General features: G+C 42.3%; 1 protein-coding gene across 1 annotated transcript; it reads right to left on the bottom strand.

Annotated features, from left to right (window-relative positions):
• Positions 1-7122: 7122 nt before the first annotated feature.
• myorg (myogenesis regulating glycosidase (putative)) lies at positions 7123-17245 on the bottom strand. Its single transcript, XM_033967053.2, has 4 exons — positions 17062-17245; positions 13133-13583; positions 12403-12716; positions 7123-11291 (listed from the first exon to the last, which is right to left on the bottom strand). The coding sequence occupies exons 2-4, from the start codon at positions 13393-13395 to the stop codon at positions 9811-9813; spliced, it is 2058 nt and encodes a 685-aa protein (XP_033822944.1). The 5' UTR covers positions 13396-13583; positions 17062-17245; the 3' UTR covers positions 7123-9810.
• Positions 17246-17506: the final 261 nt, after the last annotated feature.

The raw sequence follows: 17506 nt of genomic DNA, 5'->3' as shown, positions 1-17506 counted from the left end.
GTTATTTGATTATGTGTGGCTTTCTGGAAAACAATAAATTTTTACGTTTAGGCACTCCTGCAATTGTCATACTTTTTCTGTTACAAACTGACCCCGGCCCCCCATCAGAGAAGCGAAAAGTTATGTGGCCTTCACAGGAAAAAGTTTGGGGACCCCTGATTTAAGGATTCACATGATATACACTGCCAAATAAGCAAGTTTCAGCCAAATGAAATTGTGCTACATTTGTCTTTCATGCATTAAAGACAGTCTTACCTAATCACTGCCATCATTGTTACCTTAATATCACCAACAGACTGCTCTTGGAGCTTATAGGCCTGAAGGATTCAACATGCCAATTACTTCATACTAATTAGACCTACATTTCAAGTATAGGCTATGTAATAAGTACTTGGCATATGACCTCACATCTGAATCATCTTTATGATCCAGGCCCTAGTATTCAGTGTGTTCTATGTTAACAAAACAAATTCCAGTATTATATTTATTTATTTTATTTATATTAATTCAATGTAATGCTAAATAAATTTCAAGTATTCGTAGTGAGTATTTGTCTATTTTTAAATTATAAAGTTGTATTTTCAAAAAGTTTGTCGGGGAAACCATTTGACCAATAAATAGATTAACTCATTTGAATGCTAATGAACAATTTTTATTTAAATAAGTTTGCAAAAAAATAAAATAAATAAATAAATAAATAAATAAATAAATAAATAAATAAATAAATAAATAAATAAATAAATAAGTTTGCAATGGCGCCTTTTAACGCCTTCTGGAGGTGAAGCAACGACGCACAGGGGCCATGGATCGGCGTAAACGCGCCATGACATCTCCAAACGTTTTCTTGATGCGTGACCAGACGGAGGTGCTCTTGTGCACACAATTGTTTGCAGTATCGGCCTCGTCTGAAGAGTCACTAACAACGATCTCAGCCTGTTCAGGTTCAGCTGTATGCTCCTCATTGAAACAGGAGCTGATCTCACCACTATGGTCCATCTCGAACCACAACAGGATGGGTCCTTTATCCACACCATTGTTTGCAGCATCTGCCTTTTCTGAAGAATCACCAACAGCAATCTCAGCCTGTTCAGGTTCAGCCGTATGCTCCTCGTTCAAACAGGAGCTGACCTCATCACTCTGGTCCATCTCGAACGAGAACAGGACGGGTCCTTTGTCCCAGAGCAGATCAGGGTCAGTGACGTTTATGTCCATGCACAGGTTATTCTCCTCCACAGGCTGAATGATGAAGGAAACATCATCATTTCCCATGAAAGAGTCTATGCCAGTCTCAGTCACAGGGCTGTAGGACCAGTCAGATTCCTCAGGTTCAGACGACATATGATGGTCCTCAGGAGGAGAGCTCACATCTCCAGAGGCCAGAGACGACCATGGACTCTCGAGTGAAGCTGCAGAGGAATGAGAGTCCTGGTCTGAATTTCCTTCAGCTCGTTTGGAGGTCTTCAGGGTTACTGCCATAAGATCAAAGGCACTTTGGACATATTCACCGTCACTGTAGATCAGGTGTTCCATTGTTATAAACGGGTGCCTTAGGGCTTGGCCGACAGTCAGCCTCTTCTCAGGGTCGACATGGAGAAGATTTTTAAGAAAATCAAGGAAAACCTCCAAGTCCAACACAGCATCTTTGTCCATGCCATCAGCCCGTAGCATTATGGCTTCCTCTAGATTTGAAAACTGGTCCAATTCACACTCAGAGACCTCAGGCTTTTTCCAGTTTGTGGCCTGGTATTCGATGGGGCTCTTGAATCTCCACTGGATGTTTGTCTGGAGGAAGTATTTATCAGCGTAGACACTTCTCTGTAGCATTTCATCACTGGGTTGTCCAAGGAGGTGGATGATGGTCCTCAGGTGGTCATAGGAGGACACGTAGGAGAACAGCTGGCAGCCTAAGAAGCCTTCTCCAAGGCAGCAGCCCAGGCTCCACATCTCCAGGGCCTCGGACAGGGGAGCACCCAGGGTTACCTCAGGAGCACGATATCCGTCACACATCATATCCATGCCCTGTTCCAGGTCTGAGATGAAGCCCCCACAGCCAAAGTCGATCAGCTTCACTTTAAATGGCTGCTCTTGGTGGTTGACCAACATAATATTGTCAGGTTTTAAGTCACCATGAACAATTTGAGCTTCCTTCAGTGCTTTAAAAGCTACAAGGAGCTGTTGGGCGACAGGCCTAATCTCACTCAGTGAAAGAGTTCCAGGGCAGTTCATGGCGAGATCCAGTAGGCTGCAGTCCAGTATTTCATAAACGATGCAGTAGTACTTCTCAAAAGTGAAGTGCTTGATGTATTTGATGATATTCACCTCATCTGGGTCAATGTTGCTCAGATGCTGGATGTTGTCCAACTCCACTTGCATCTCATAATCATCTTCAAATGCTTTCACTGCCACCACCTCTTTGGTGGTGGAGTTGAAGCATTTGAACACTTTTCCATATGCTCCTTCCCCAAGAAACTGCAGAATGGTGTAGTTTCCCAACTCGGGGCAGGCCTCCTCTGCTGGAGGGCAGGTGACGGGTGAGGAAACTGATGCAGACATTGCAAAAGTCAGTGGTTGTACGAGCTTGTGTGAAAGTGGACTGTCTCTGTCAAAGGCTTGGTTCAAATGACCTGATCTGTTTGTGTAAAATATGCTTGTATTAAAATAAGATTTCTGGTGGCATCCACTGGAAGCACTTTCAGGACAACCAGCACAAGTCCCATTTCTGCCTGTCCCATGAGGGCGCAGAGACCAAACCAGTAGAGAACATGAGTATCTTTAAGGGCGATTACGTGGAGAAGCAGATCCATGAGTCCACCAGCAACAGGAGGTTTCCCCACAACCACCAGCACAAGTCAGGACTGGCTGCCCAGGCCCAAGAAGAGGACTATTTCATGTGGTTTGGAAGAGCATGATCTCTCTACACTCTGTGAACGTTTGCAAATACTAAAGAATACTACTAAGAATAATAAAAATAGAACAATGACAAACAGACTTGGCTAAAATGTAGCCAGTATTACATTATTAATATTATTAGTACATTTTTAAATATATTTCAAAGTCTCTTAAAGTATGAAGTAAGATGTATCTTCCTACCTGCCTACATACTGAATGCAGTATTTCAGTGTACTAGTGTATCTATGCATGCATTGTATATTCAGTGGCTACTTTTATAAACACAGACGTTTCCACTGATGAATTTTTTACATTGCACACTAAGGTCTTAACATGCTGTCTGTGATTATCCATCCATAGCTTGTTGTCTGGTGTCTGATATTTAAAAACTAATAAGCTAAGCTAATTTCTCATACCGAATGATTGGAGCTGGAAGTGAGGATCCAGACTTTTTAGAAAATTGGAACCAGCCAGGAGACAATCAATTATTAGTGCACATAGAAACTTTTTTATTTACAATTTCCTTTATGTTTTTACAATACATTAAATCTTTCAACTTTTATGTCTTTTCATTTATGATGTTGTAGCATGTCTAGATATAAAACAAACTGAGGACCACAATAACCAATTTGCACAGATTCAAAGTTTGGTCCAGCTCATTGCACAGATTAGTCAAGTGAATGTTCTGTTTACATGCACCACATTGTTGAGACATTGCATACCAAAAATGTTCCATAGGGCAGACAATAAGACCATGTGATATTTCATGTAATTTCTTTATTTAATCGTGTTCTTGGGAATCTTCCTTTACCCCATATTTTGATTGTTATTTAGGCCTATTCCATTGTTATAGCACCTATAAGGTCCGGTATACCCTGAGGTCTGTCAGTAGTTATTTATTACATTTGAAATCAGTCTTATATTTAAGTGTGACTGAATGAGTCAGTGTTTTGTGAAAAAATGGCACAGTGGCATACACATGACAAACAGCACATCACACCAGTACATCCTCACAGCACACAAGAGTGGAGGGGCTTCACTAAGTCATGTCTGGGTAACTCTTTAAGTATGTCATATATATTCTCTTTTTCACTTCTTTATTATAACTTGTTTTGTTTTGTATATCCTTTTGTAAAGACTTAATCAGTCACATTGCCTCAAAACTTGGTTGAATTTCTAAATCATTACAGCCATAATAAAAATGGCAGCAATAATCAAAGATCACTTAACTTAACTGGAACAGAAAAAGACGCTACATTAAAATATGTTATAACAAGTAATCTGACCACACTAATGCCTAGCACATACTACTGTGTAATTACATGGTATAATATTGTACATAGGTACTGTTAAATAAAGTGTGGCCAACATTATTATTTCAGAAAATCACACTTTAAATCAGGGGTGTCCAAACTAAGGCCTGGGGGCCAAATGCGGCCCTCAGACCAATTTTTATCGGCCCTCAAGCCTCCTGCTGAACTGGCCCAATTGATCATAAGCAGTACTTTTAACAGCAAATTAAACTATTTCTACCACTATAACCTCAAACATCACATTACATTGTAATAGAGACCTAAAATTAATGTATTTCAAGACTTATTAATATGCAGTGGCTCCGTCAAAGCTGCATTTAAAGAACAGCGCTGCATTGATCACTGGTCTGTGGCCCTCCGCTTCGAATATGTTTTGAGATGTGGCCCTCGATAAAAAAAAATTTGGGCACCTCTGCTTTACAGTGTAGAAAAAAAGACAAACCTCTGAATGACAAAGTGTGCTGTATATTGACAGTACATTGCAGTTTCTGATGTTTTTAGGCTGAAGTTGGAGTAATTTACTCAGGGTTGAATGTTGTATCAAGTGACACATCCTCCAGGCCCCCGTGGAACAAACTGTTGACACAGATCTGTACTCTCTACCAAACAGTTCTGCAAGACGCTTTTAGAGCATATCACAAGTGTTGTGTCTGTATATTTGTGTTGTGTTTGGTGGGATAGAGCCTGTGCTAAATATTTATCACAGTTTTACATCAGTGAAAAAGTAACATGTATACAGGAAGTAGCGGTGAGTTCCTCTACTTCTGTCATACCCTGTATGACAATATACATAGACTTGGGTAACCTGCTAGTCGCCACATTACAAATAGGAAGTGAGCATGGACGTGATTCCAGCTCCATCAACTCTGCCTCCAATTCACTTTCTATTGAGAAGCTGTGGCCCCTCTGTCTGTGACTGCTGCTGCTTAAAATTTTCATATAAACCTTCTCTACATGAGCTTGGCAATTATATTTTGCTATTGTGCCTGTACCTCAAAATATGAACATTAATAACAAAGTGTGTGTGTAATCTCTCAGTCGCGCAGGTCTGATCCATAGAAAAAGCCAGTTGTAGAAGTGAAGATGTTCTGCTGCTCATCCACTTAATTTCTGGTCAGATTGCTTTGGATACTGCCTTATATCTATGTGGAGGAAAAGGGAGGAGCTAACTACACTGAAACTGTAAACAGCTGTTGTTTACAGTTTTAGCATTAATGGCCTCCATTCAACCTTTAAATGGCCTTATTCAACCTTTAATGGTCCTACTGCTCTACCTGGATTGCACTACTGTTCAACAATAGAGCGAGCCAGGTAGGATAGAGACAGAGATCTCTCTCTTTCTGTCTCTCTTTCTCTGTCTCTCTGTCTGTCCCTCTCTATGTGTCTGTTTCTCTGTCTCTCTGCCTCTCTCTGTCTCTTTCTCTGTCTTACAGTGTCCAATGAAGTGTTAAAGGGAGGGCATCTGGCGTGCAGGGATATTGAAACCACACTGCTCCCTGCTGGTAATATGACAACATTACAATATAATACAACACTACAAATGTATCTGGAACTAAAAAAGTGATAGCAGTTGTGGGCAGGAGCCAGTATTTCCTTAAGCAAATAAATAAATAATACAAATGTAAAAATTCAATAAAATAAAAAAATCCAAAGACAAAAGCCATGTGTTAAAATTTCAGGGCCACTAGAAGAAGCGCAGATTCTCCAATACTTAATAAAGTCCTTGTTGCACATGCGCAGTGGGAGGGGCTTTATAAAGCTGTATTTTGGACTGACAGGGGTCACTTTGTGTCAATGTTTTTATCCGTTTGGAGTTGATCATTTGGACATGTGACTCTGAGGAGAGACCTGAGACAGGCCTCAGAAATAAACTCAGCCAGGAATAGAGCAAAGTCAGAGCAAAAGAATGTGACAGAGAGAACACCAGAGAGGAGGAGAGGAAGAGAGGAGAGGAGAATATGGCAGGCAGAACATGAGAGAGGAGGAGAGGAGGAGAAGAATATGGCAGGCAGAACATGAGAGAGAGGAAAGGAAGAGGAGAAGAAGAAGAGGAGGAGAGAAGGCAGAGAAGAGAAGAATAGACATGATGCTGAACAGGAGACAGGGAGAGGAGAATAATGTGACATGCAGAACAGAAAAGAGGGAGGGGGGTGAGAGGTGAAAGAGGGAGGAGGAGAGGGACAGGAGAAAGAGGGAGAGAGGAGGAGGAGAAGAATGCGGCTTGTAGTGCAGGACAGAGGCAGAGGAGAAAGAGGATGAGGAGAAAGAAGGAGCGGAGGAGAGGAAAAAACAGAAGTGGAAGAGGAGGGGGAGAGGGGAGAGAAGAAGAGAGGATGGAAAGAGGGAGGAAAATGAGAGAAACGGAGAGGAGGGAGGGAGCATGTGATAAAGCAAAAGAATCAAGCATGTGACACAGAAAGAAGCCAGAGAGGAGAGAGACGATTTGTATAAATACAAGAGGAAGAGAGAGGGAAGTAAAGGGAGGGGAGAAAAGTAAAGTAAGGGGAGAGGAGGGGCAGAGAGCAGAAGGAGAGAAGGAGAGGAGAAAGACGAAGAGGAGGGAGAGGGAAGAGAAAACGGGAGTGGAAGAGGAGGGAAGAAAGGAGAAGAGAAGACAGGACAGAAAAAGGGAGGAGAGGAAGAGGAGAGAGGAAGGGAGTTGAGGAAAAGGGAGAGGATGGAGAGGAGGGAAGGCGAGGGAGCAGGTGATAAAGCGAGAGAATCAAACATTTGACACAAACAAAAGCCAGAGAGGAGAGAGACAATTTATATAAACACAAGAGATAGAGGGAGGGAAGTAAAGAGAGGGAGGAAGGCAGAAAGAGGGAGGTAAAGAGAGCAGAGGGGCAGAGAGAGAGAGACTTTAGAACTACACTATTGTATTAACTATTAAGAAAGATAAATCTGACACACCACACGTCACACAGATGCTTTTTACTGTAGTTTTAAAAGTCAATATTTTTTTTAAATTTTGGCACAAACAACACTTTTCATTTATGTAAGATTGTTCATGAAATGGGATTATAGAAGATTATATTATTTTACTTCTATGGGATTTATGTGTCAGTCTGAATTAAATCCTGTACATTGTCAAATTGGGATGGCTCTCGCTGAAAACAATCAGAAAACGCAGAATGTCATGTCGATTACTTGAATCTGATTGGTTAAAGTGTCACAGCAGAACAAGACGAAAATCAAACATCCAGTTGAGAGAAAAGCTCAGACATCATCCCGGTCCACAAAGCTCTGACTTTCTGCACGTTTACTACAGTCCTGATGCACGTTCTTCACACTACAGTCCTGACACTACAATCGTCTGAAGTTCCTTAGTCGACGGTGTGTTTGTTTTGGTTCTTGGCGCCTTTGGCTTCTGCACAAACCTCAGTGCTGCTCTGTGAATGGGCCTGACAGGTGGTGGTGAGTGACCGATTGCACCAGCAGGAACACACCAAGATGGACTCTCCTGAGTTTTTGAACCCACAAACATCACGAGAACCTACCTGGACTGAGGGATTACACAGATATAAGGCCACATGGGAATAGAAAATAAAGTACCGGTACTACCATTTAATGCGGAAATCACAGTATATTGTCTGAAGAGAAAGTGTTTTTATTATCGTCATGGTATCAGTATGGAGTACCAAGTCTGTTCCTTTCCTACAGAAATAGAGTTTGAAATTTTAGTATCATTACAATACCAGTACCTAATAAACAAAACATATAAAAAACAAAAACACACTTAAAAATGGACAAAATTTTGCTCTGAAAAGTTCGGCTCACTTAAGGCAGTGTTTTAAGTTCCACAAAAACAATTATACCAAACCCTGTACAGACCAAATAAATGACATAAAATGTCATTTGTAGTGTTTTAAAGACATTGTACCTGATTTTTATCTTATAAACATGAAAAACAGCACTCGTTCATTTTAAATGGTGTGCAGTGGTCAGCAAGACTTTGGACTGTCAGTTTTTGTTTCATGCAGACAGGCCCAGTAATTAGAGATATAAACCATAAACCAGGTCAACATATCTGCAGTCTGACAGCTACACCGCAGATTCTACCTGAGAGTTCTGACCTGTCTCCAGCTCAGGTTAAACCACAGGGACTCTACATTGTGCTGACGGCTCTAAAAATCTCAAATGAAAGGATGGCTATGTCCAAATGTCCACACTATTCCCTAAAGGGGGCACTATTCAGGCAGTCAGGGGCGTTTAAATGTTCAGCTGGTGAAAAAAATAGTGCATTCAAAAGTTCCCACAATGCACCTGGAAAAGTAGCATCTAGGGGGCTAGGGTGGACATTCGGACACAGGCAATAAGAAGATACAAACTTTAAGGCACTTTTGAACAGAAGCTAAGCTAAAGGCTAAAGCAGATTTAGCGTAGTTACATGAAATACAACGGAGCTTTTGCCTCAGTAGTATTAGCTTAAACATGGCAATTGCACATCGCATAAAGAAAGAGATATTTGTTAAAAACACAAATTATTTAAAACATTCAAAATTCCCTTTGAATCTCAATAAGGTTTAAAATGTTCACCGTCCATTTAAGACAAACTGAAGAGAATATTTTGTGTGATTACGGACGGAGGAGCAGGCGGTAGCTTTGAAATTTCATCAAACTTCCTGCTCTGCACTTCTTTTGTAGAAAAACTGTTTCTATGGCAATGTCTAGTGATGTAATGAGAGCTGGGCAAGTACCAAACTGTAGCTTTAAAACTGCATATAATAAATGGATATGAAACAGAAAAGTCCAGAGGGGTGGGTACAAGGTTCAAATGGTCCTCAAAATGGCTGGCTGCTATTGTTGACTGCAGACTGCAAAATGAAATCCTACACTGACTTTGCATATCAAAAAACATTGTAGGGCAACTGGTTTAAAAGACTCTCTGGCTTCACACGCTGAGTTATAGTTGTGTGGCTCTGAGAGGGAAATTTTGCGAACCAGGCTGTGGATTTTTAAAGTTCCCGCATCATCACAAAAGTGCCGCGTGCTGCCGGCCCTTCCTATGGATAGCACATCACACTAGCGAGCAGCAGATTTTTTTTCATTTGTACCAAAATGACTGCGACGCTGCTGAATCTAGTATCACGATTAAGAAAATAAAACTGGAGAAGGGCGTGGGTGTGTACCGGTGGAGGTGACAAGGGGTGGATCGGAAAAATAAAAGATAAAAGATTGTTCAAACATGCATGAATCACTGCAAATACAACTTCAGAGGGTCAATGAGAAGGAAACAACTAGGTAGAGGCCCACGTTCACTTCCTGTTTGCGACGTGGCAGGTTGGCTATGTCCAGAAAAGAGAGATTCACCTTATTCAGGAAGTTGCTGTATTTTTTTGCATGGGGCTGCTGATCCTAACAGTAATTAAGTTATAAAGGACTACAGAGCTGTTTCAAAAGGCTCCAGAGAATCAGTGCAGTGTTGATTTGTGTAAAATGTTCAACATCAGCACTACTTTGTATCAGATTTTATCGTCATTTCTCAAATTTTACGTCATTTCTAAAATTCGCCATTGAAATGAAAGTGCCTCCACAAAGAAAGCACGGTTTAGTTGCGTTTACAGCAGTGGGTATGGCAGAATAAGTTAAATTTACAGTTTATGTTTCAGATCCAGAGGAAGTATGCAATCTCATCCAGGTCCACAGGGTAGTCTGTGAGGTGCAGCGGCTCTTTAATGTCAAACCTCTCTCCTTTATAGCTCCTCCAGCTCCCGGCCGGGAGGTAAATGTCCCGCTCTTGTTTCCCTGGCTCCAGCACCGGCGCCACCATAAGGTCATCCCCAATCAGGAACTGCGAGTCGATTTTGTACGCAGTCTCATCTCCCGTGGCGATCCACCATAGCGGCCTGATGATGGGGTCGCCCGTGTTCACCACCTCACCCGCTAGCTCCAAGACACGCGGCAAAACGATGCTGTCATGCAATGCGGTGTATTTACGAGCGATCTCCACCACCTCCGCGTCATACTCCCATGGTGGGATCGAGAATTGCATCGATGGCATGAACGCGGACAGCTCCAACCAGCGGATGTAGAGCTCGCGGTCAGGTAGCGCGCGTCCTCCATCTGTGCGGTTCAAGTACGCATTTCCGCCAATCATGTCCGGTAAGATGAACTGGTAGCCAAGGATGCTAATTGTGAGAACTGTTGGGATTAGCGATTTCAGCCCCAGTTCGTAGCCCCAAACTGAGTCGCGGTCGATTGGACGGAAGAAACAGGAGATGTTTTGTGATTGGTACCCGCTCCTCAGCTCAGCACGGTCATTGTAGGGAATCGCCATCTCTGTGTAGCGTCTGGTGAAAACACTTGGATCACGAATGGGCATTTTGGTGCTAAACTTCCACGGTAAATAATTGGTCTCTCCGGCATCGAACTTAAATGAAGTGACTCCGTACCCTGAGCGCAGAGACCGGAGCTGGTTCGAAAACCATTCCCGAGCCTCCTGATTGGTGAAGTCCAGAATCCCACCAATCCCGTTCCACCATTTAACCAAAGCAGGAAGTCTCCCGGTCGGCTCTCGTACAAATAACCCTCGCTGGACGCAGGTGTGGAAGTTGGCGGAGTCATAGTTCACAAAGGGGTGTATCCACAGCGAGACCAAGAAGCCATCCGATTTCAGCTTCTGGAACATTGCGCTTGCGTTTGGGAACTTCTCGGGATCAAACTCAAACTCTCCATAACGTTTGGTGTAGCGGTCGTCAAGCTCCAAGTGGCTGCAGTTAAAGTTGTGCTTTTTGATGTTAGCGGCGTATGCTAGTAGCTTCTCCTGGTTGATGTCAGTCTTGTGCAGGGCCCAGGTGGACCAAATGGGGTGTTGGAACATGACTTTAGCTGGGACTTTGTAAGGTTTGTTGAAGTATCGTCGGACCATGTACTTGTGGATGGAGGTGACATCCAGCCCCACACACACGCGGTAGCTCAGCTCAGCGATGGGCGCCTCGTTGGGCTCGGGCTGAAACGGGCTGTCGCTGTAACGTGCCTGAAACAACATGGTCTTCTCTGTGTCGTTCCAGCCCAAATGAAACGGGACAGAACCATTTATTTTGATCGCCGTGGCATTGGACGAGAGCCAATAACTCTCCAGAATCCCTGAGGAGAGAGAGAGGAAGAGGGGAGAGAGAGGGAAGGACAAGAGGGGATGGGAGACAGAGAGGAGGAATCTTTTAGTACTTGTCTTTGTTTTGAATCATGTAATGTTGAGTTTTTTTCTGACAAATATGTCTTACCTCAACAAAGCCACAGTATGGAACTTTTTAGCCAAAAAAATAGAATATGGTAAGAGCACATTTGGTGAAAAGTGGAGGTGGAAAGTCACCTGCACCCATGGAAATAGAAGGCTAAAACCATACTACGGAACATTCTGCACGGAGATAGTATGTTTAATGTCTTTAATACTGTGGAATATTATAGCCAAAGGAACAACATTTCCATGGAAACACACAGGAATAGCCCTCCTCCAGGGCAAATAAGAGTTGGGTTTGTGACGATGCAAAGTCACGCAGGTAACGCAGGTTGTAACGATGTAAGATTTCAGTGCAATAAAAACATCAACAGGGACCAGGCACTGAACCAGAGAATACAACGGGACATAACAAGGGACCGAACCAGGACTACAGCAGAACTGAACCAGGACTGAACCAGGTCTGCATTTTGGGCTGTTTAAGTTTAAAAAGTTTTAAAATAATGGTTTCATTTGAGTGTATTTTTTGGCCAAAAAAGTTAATATACTGTGGCTTTAAATATTATTGCCTAAGGTAATTCTGGATGTTCATTTGAGAAAGTAAACTTGCATAAGACTTAAAATAGTGACTTTGAGACCCAATGCTTCAGCCAGTAGGTACTGTTAAATTTTTTTTGGGCTCAATATTTATTGTGTGTACAATTTCTTTGCACTACTGGGACATTTTTATTTTTTGGCTATATGATCAGATTTAAAACGTAAAAGGTTAAATTAGTAACTTCTGTGACTGATTACAGATGCAAACTAACGACTAAAATGTTTCATTCTGCTGTTTATTCATTACAGCTCATGACAATATTGTAGATTTAGAATAGTTTTTGTAGTTTAAATCTGCTCATGGGTTTTTGTGTCAGTGGCATAAATGAATTTGAATATTACTCTTTATCGTCTATATTTACTTAAAAAAAGCAACATATCGAACTTCAAAATATGTTACACTGACAGGCCTAAGTGTAGTACCTCCAAAGTTGTTGCGGTCCGAGTAGATGTCGCTGGTGACAAAGGGCTTTGGGGGCTGCTGTCCGGACACTGCGATTGGCCAGTGCTGCGTGGCGGATAGAGCGCCGCCGTACCAGTGGGCAAAGCGGTAGGTCATAGCGTGTTCGACGGGCACGTGTGGAACCGTCTCCTCCCAGCGCACACGGTAACACTGCACCGTGTCCTTCGGTCTGACCGTCTCAATGAAGAAAAACAGACGGCGATTATCTGTGGTTCGGCTGCAGCTCAAGATCTCACCCTCCTTAGAGCACGAATCCAAGTCCAGAGTCCCAGACCTGAGGAGACACCAAAAGTGAACCAGGAGTGAACCCGGAGTGAACCAGGAGTGAACCAGGAGTGAACCAGGACTGAGCCCGGACTGAGCCCGGACTGAGCCCAGACTGAGCCCAGACTGAGCCCGGACTGAGCCCGGACTGAGCCCGGACTGAGCCCGGACTGAGCCCGGACTGAGCCCGGACTGAGCCTGGAAAAAAATCAGGTCTGAGCCCGGGCTGAGTCTGAACTGAGGCTGGATTGAGCCCGGACTAAATCAGGACTGAGCCAGGACTGAGCCAGGACTGAACCAGTACTAAACCAAGTCTAAACCAGGACTTGGCCGGGGACATACACAGACCATGTGTAACAACAGGTTAAAAACATTATTACTGGTATGAAATTATTCTAAAATCCAATTCAAATAATAGTGATTCACCTGAACTGCATCCTGAAGACTATAGCGCCCCCTTGGTTCCGGATGATATAGCCATCTTTGTTGAGGTCGAGGAGTTGTGTCTTCAAGAGTTCAGCTTTTCTCAGAGATGCGATGTAATAGCACCAGGCTGTTACCGCGGAGATGACCAAGAATAGCCCAATGACCCCCGCCCCCACCAGAGGGCGTGAGGCGCGCTGGTGTTTCTGCGATGGAAGGGCATCCAGGTCAGTGCCCCCCGCCCCCCCCGGGACCACCTGGTACATGCTCAAGCAGACAGGGGCACCAACTGGGACTGAACCAGGGTCCAAACCAGGGACTGAACCAGGGACTGACCCAGGGACTGAAGCAGGACTAAACAAGGGACCAAAGCAGGATGAAAACAGGACTGAACCAGGGCCAAACCAGGACTAAGGTTGGGGGTCTGGACTCTGGACTCTGTTTGATTACATGTCTGAGAGACAGGCAGAGACACACAGAGAGAGGGGGGGAGAGGTAGTTACACATTGAACATACAAACACAAGTGAGGACATGTTTAGACAGTGAGAAAGATCAAACTAGATAATTATATAACACATGGCTTCCCAGGGCCTTATAACAACTGTGTTTGACAATTAAATAATATGACGATGTTTTTCTACTAAGCAACTTTTTAAAGAAATAGCACTTTTGAGAGTACTTTTCTAGCAGCATACTTTTACTCCTATGTGAGTAATAGACTGTATCAAAATCAAAACGAATCAAACTTTATTTATAAAGCGCGTTTTATACAAGGATGTAACTCCACAACTGCCCGCCCCCACACAGTCATACACCCACACATACACACACACACACAAACATACACATGTATGCACATATACAAACGCGCACACACAAGTGCGTGCACACACACGCAAACGCTAAAATGCATAAAGCTAGATACAGATAAAGGCTGAGTGCAGACAAACAAACCTGACTTTGCAAAAAATGTGATTTTTAGATTTTGAATTTAAATTTTTTGCATTAGTGTAGCCCATTGAAGCATGTTCCATCTCTGTATTATTCCTAACACAAGTGAGTTCATTGGTATGAGAGGGAGAAGAGGGGAGGAGGAGAGGAGGAGAGGATTTAGAGCTGAGCCAAACCAGGAAGCAACCAAGACACCAAAGCTGAACAATTTGGTAACCAATAGTAATATAAAACAGCAGAGACAAAGAGAGCAGGGAGTGTGCTTCCGGTTCCTATTCACTTTACACAGAAAAAACGTGGCCTTTCTCTCTGTTACTGCTGCTGTCAATCTCCTCATTTTGGAGTTCGTATAAAGCAGCTTTACATGACCCTGAGGTTTTTATTTCGCTATTTTGTCTCTATCTTTAACTTCTTATTTTCAGGACACGATTTTGTCGATCTACCCCCCTTTTCACCTCTACTGGTACACGACCACTGTGACGTACGCACTTCCTTCTCCAGTTTTATTTTCTTAAAATATGATACTCCAAGGATTCAGTAGAAACGCAGAGCCATTTTGGTAAAATATGCTGCTCGCTAGTGTGATGTGCAGCGATTCATAGGGGGGGCCAACAGCATGCAGTGCTTTGTTGTGATGATGTCATTTTAGATGAATATTGCGATTTAAAATGTGTAAATTATAACATAATGTTATAGGTGTCATACATTATAACTACAGAGAAACACAAGCACAATTGGGCAGATTTAAACAGCAGAATCAGATCTAATATACATTCACCAGCCATTAGTGTCTGGGGACTGGTTTGTAAATCGTATTTACTGATAAATGAAAAATATTCTGAAACTGTCTGTAAAAGCCTTTTACAGATATAAGAGTTTAGTGATTAACAGGAAAATGTGTGACTGCTGCAGGGTCAAAGGTCAAGAGCTAGGACACAGTGTTAAAAATATTTCATTTTATATTCACTAGTTAGAACTTCCTATGACATTTTGAGGACTATCCAAAAGATATATGTATTTTTTTGTTTTGTTTTGTCAATTGCTATGGTAACTAGGGTGGTCAAATCAGAAACAAACCTTTGAATATCTTTAGAATGATATTGAGCTGTATTGACTATTATACAGCCATGGACCACTATGGAATCTACCTGGACAACTGAGGATTACACAGATATAAGGCCACATGGGAATATAAAAGAAAGTACTACCATTTAATGTGGAAAAACACATTCTATTGTCTAAAGAAAGAGTGTTTTTATCATCATCATGGTATCGATATCGAGTCCATTACTTAGTACTGAAATCAAGTTTGAAATTTTAGTACGGTGACAGAACTAGTGGTGACAGCGTTAGATTACATCACTCTGGAACCCTCGAATAGGCTACAGTTTTTGGTCAAGATTTGATTTGACTTTTTCAGGCTTGTTATTTTAATTTAACTGTTTTTGTCAATGAAATGTTTTGGAAGATCAGTAACACTTTTAAAAAGACCAAATTAGGCTAATTTCTGATCTATTCTAATGTTGTTTTCTCATCACAAACAGACCTGGAGTTGTGTTTTGTTTCATTCACACGTTTAACACAAACCCTGCATATTTAAACTGAGTTCTTCTCTCAAACTGAAAACACTCTGTTCCACCTTATGATGTCATCATGTGCTAATACAGGAAGTGCACCATTGTGTTTTTAAAATCCATGCACCTTCACTAGAATCATTTGGATTATTTCAGAACTGGAATTGTCAATCTCTACTGAACTAAAGGTAAAAGGAGCTGTCAACTTGAAAACCACCACTTTATGACATCACAAGGTGGAACAGAGTGTTTTGAGTTTTGGAGATGTAGACAGACTAATAATAAAGGGTTACTGAAACATGTGTGAATAAAACAAACCACAACCCCAAGTATGTTTTTGAAGAAGTAATAACATTATAATATGGCTTAAAGCTCACAAGAGTCAGTTTTGCTTTCAGCAGCCTTCTTCTGTTTGGGTTGTTGGAGACGTGTTTGCTGCAGGCTCTGCACACATACCTTATCATTTCAGTTTGGCTTTTGGCAGAGGAGGTTTCTTTACATATTAAGTAGAAGTGGGTCGTTTTCAGTTACATTTACCGAGTGATTTTTTAAAAGGAATTATACTTTTCTAACAGCAAGCCTTTACCCCCACTTGAGTAAATAATAAATGGTCACATTTTTATAAAGCGCTTTTCTGTCATCGAGACAACAGCTTTACATCAAAGAACTACTCACCCATTCACACACACATTCATACGCTAGTGTACACAGACACTGGGGGCGAGGTGGGTTATGTGTCTTGCCCAAGAACACAGTGACAGAACAAGAACACAACTGTGGAAGCTGGAATTGCACTGCCAACCTGTGGGTCAGTGGATCTGACTGCTCGACCAATGATGTTTATGTCGACAGTGGGACTTGAACAACCAACTTTTGGATCTGTGAACACTCTACTGTCCTCTACTAAGTCATATTTTATTGAAGAAACAGTACTCCTACTTGAGTTATATACTGTACAGTGTAAAAGTACTCTGACTTGAGTACATTTTGGCTATTCTATCACCTCTGAAATTAAGCTATATAATATACATAAACACATACACTCATACATACGTGCATAGATTTATTTATTTATAGCAAATCCAACATAACCTCAAAGTCTTTGCAAACGTCACTCACCCATATCTCTGAGTGAGTTTACTGCGTCAAAATCTGCGCTTTCAGCTGATTTGCATCTACTTAGGTTTATTTACCTCTATAATTTTGCGCTTACGTGAAGGAAAAAGTCGAGTCTGAGGGTCCGAGCCATGTGCGCATGCGTCTGGAGGGGGACGCACGCGGCTGTTTACTGCTTTTATTTTAACAAACAAGTTTCATGCAACTTACAGCGGGAAAAGTGCAAGAAAACGTGCAAATCTGCGCCGTAAGAGTGGAGTCCGGCTCCATGTGCACCGGTCTGTACTCACCGTGCGTCCTGGCGCTTTGGAGACGGTCCCGAGGACAGAATGACACACTTTAAGAAGCTCCGGATAAAGTGTACATTCTCACAGAGGCGTTTCCTTTGAGCTGTTGTTGTTGCGCGTCTTAGATCCGATTCAGACCCGATCCGAACACGACTTGTTTTCACGAGTTTGGAGAAAGAGAGGAGTCACCGCCCCAGAGCATCACGGTAAATGTAGTCCAGGGGGGCAGGGGAGGGGGCGTCAACAACGACCCAGTAACAGATAGATATCAGCAGGAGTAGTGGTGGTAGTAGTAGTAGTAGTAGTAGTAGTAGTAGTAGTAGTAGTAGTAGTAGTAGTAGTAGTAGTAGTAGTAGTAGTAGTAGTTGTAATAGTAGTAGTAGTAATAGTAGCAGGGACTAAACCAGGGACTAAACCAGGACTACACTAGGACTGAACCAGGGGCTAA

This window comes from Periophthalmus magnuspinnatus, chromosome 5, assembly GCF_009829125.3.
Source record: "Periophthalmus magnuspinnatus isolate fPerMag1 chromosome 5, fPerMag1.2.pri, whole genome shotgun sequence".
Classification (NCBI taxonomy): domain Eukaryota; kingdom Metazoa; phylum Chordata; class Actinopteri; order Gobiiformes; family Gobiidae; genus Periophthalmus; species Periophthalmus magnuspinnatus.
Note: the sequence above shows the minus strand (reverse complement) of the source record. Positions and strands in the feature narration are given on the sequence as shown.

Excerpts from the sequence above, each read along its gene's own strand:
- myorg (XM_033967053.2), bottom strand. The coding sequence starts at position 13,395 with ATGTACCAGGTGGTCCCGGGGGGGGCGGGGGGCACTGACCTGGATGCC. Across the intron at positions 12,717-13,132 it reads GTCTTCAGGATGCAGTTCAG|GTCTGGGACTCTGGACTTGG; the intron begins GTGAATCACTAT and ends GTGTCTCCTCAG. Across the intron at positions 11,292-12,402 it reads GGACCGCAACAACTTTGGAG|GGATTCTGGAGAGTTATTGG; the intron begins GTACTACACTTA and ends CTCTCTCCTCAG.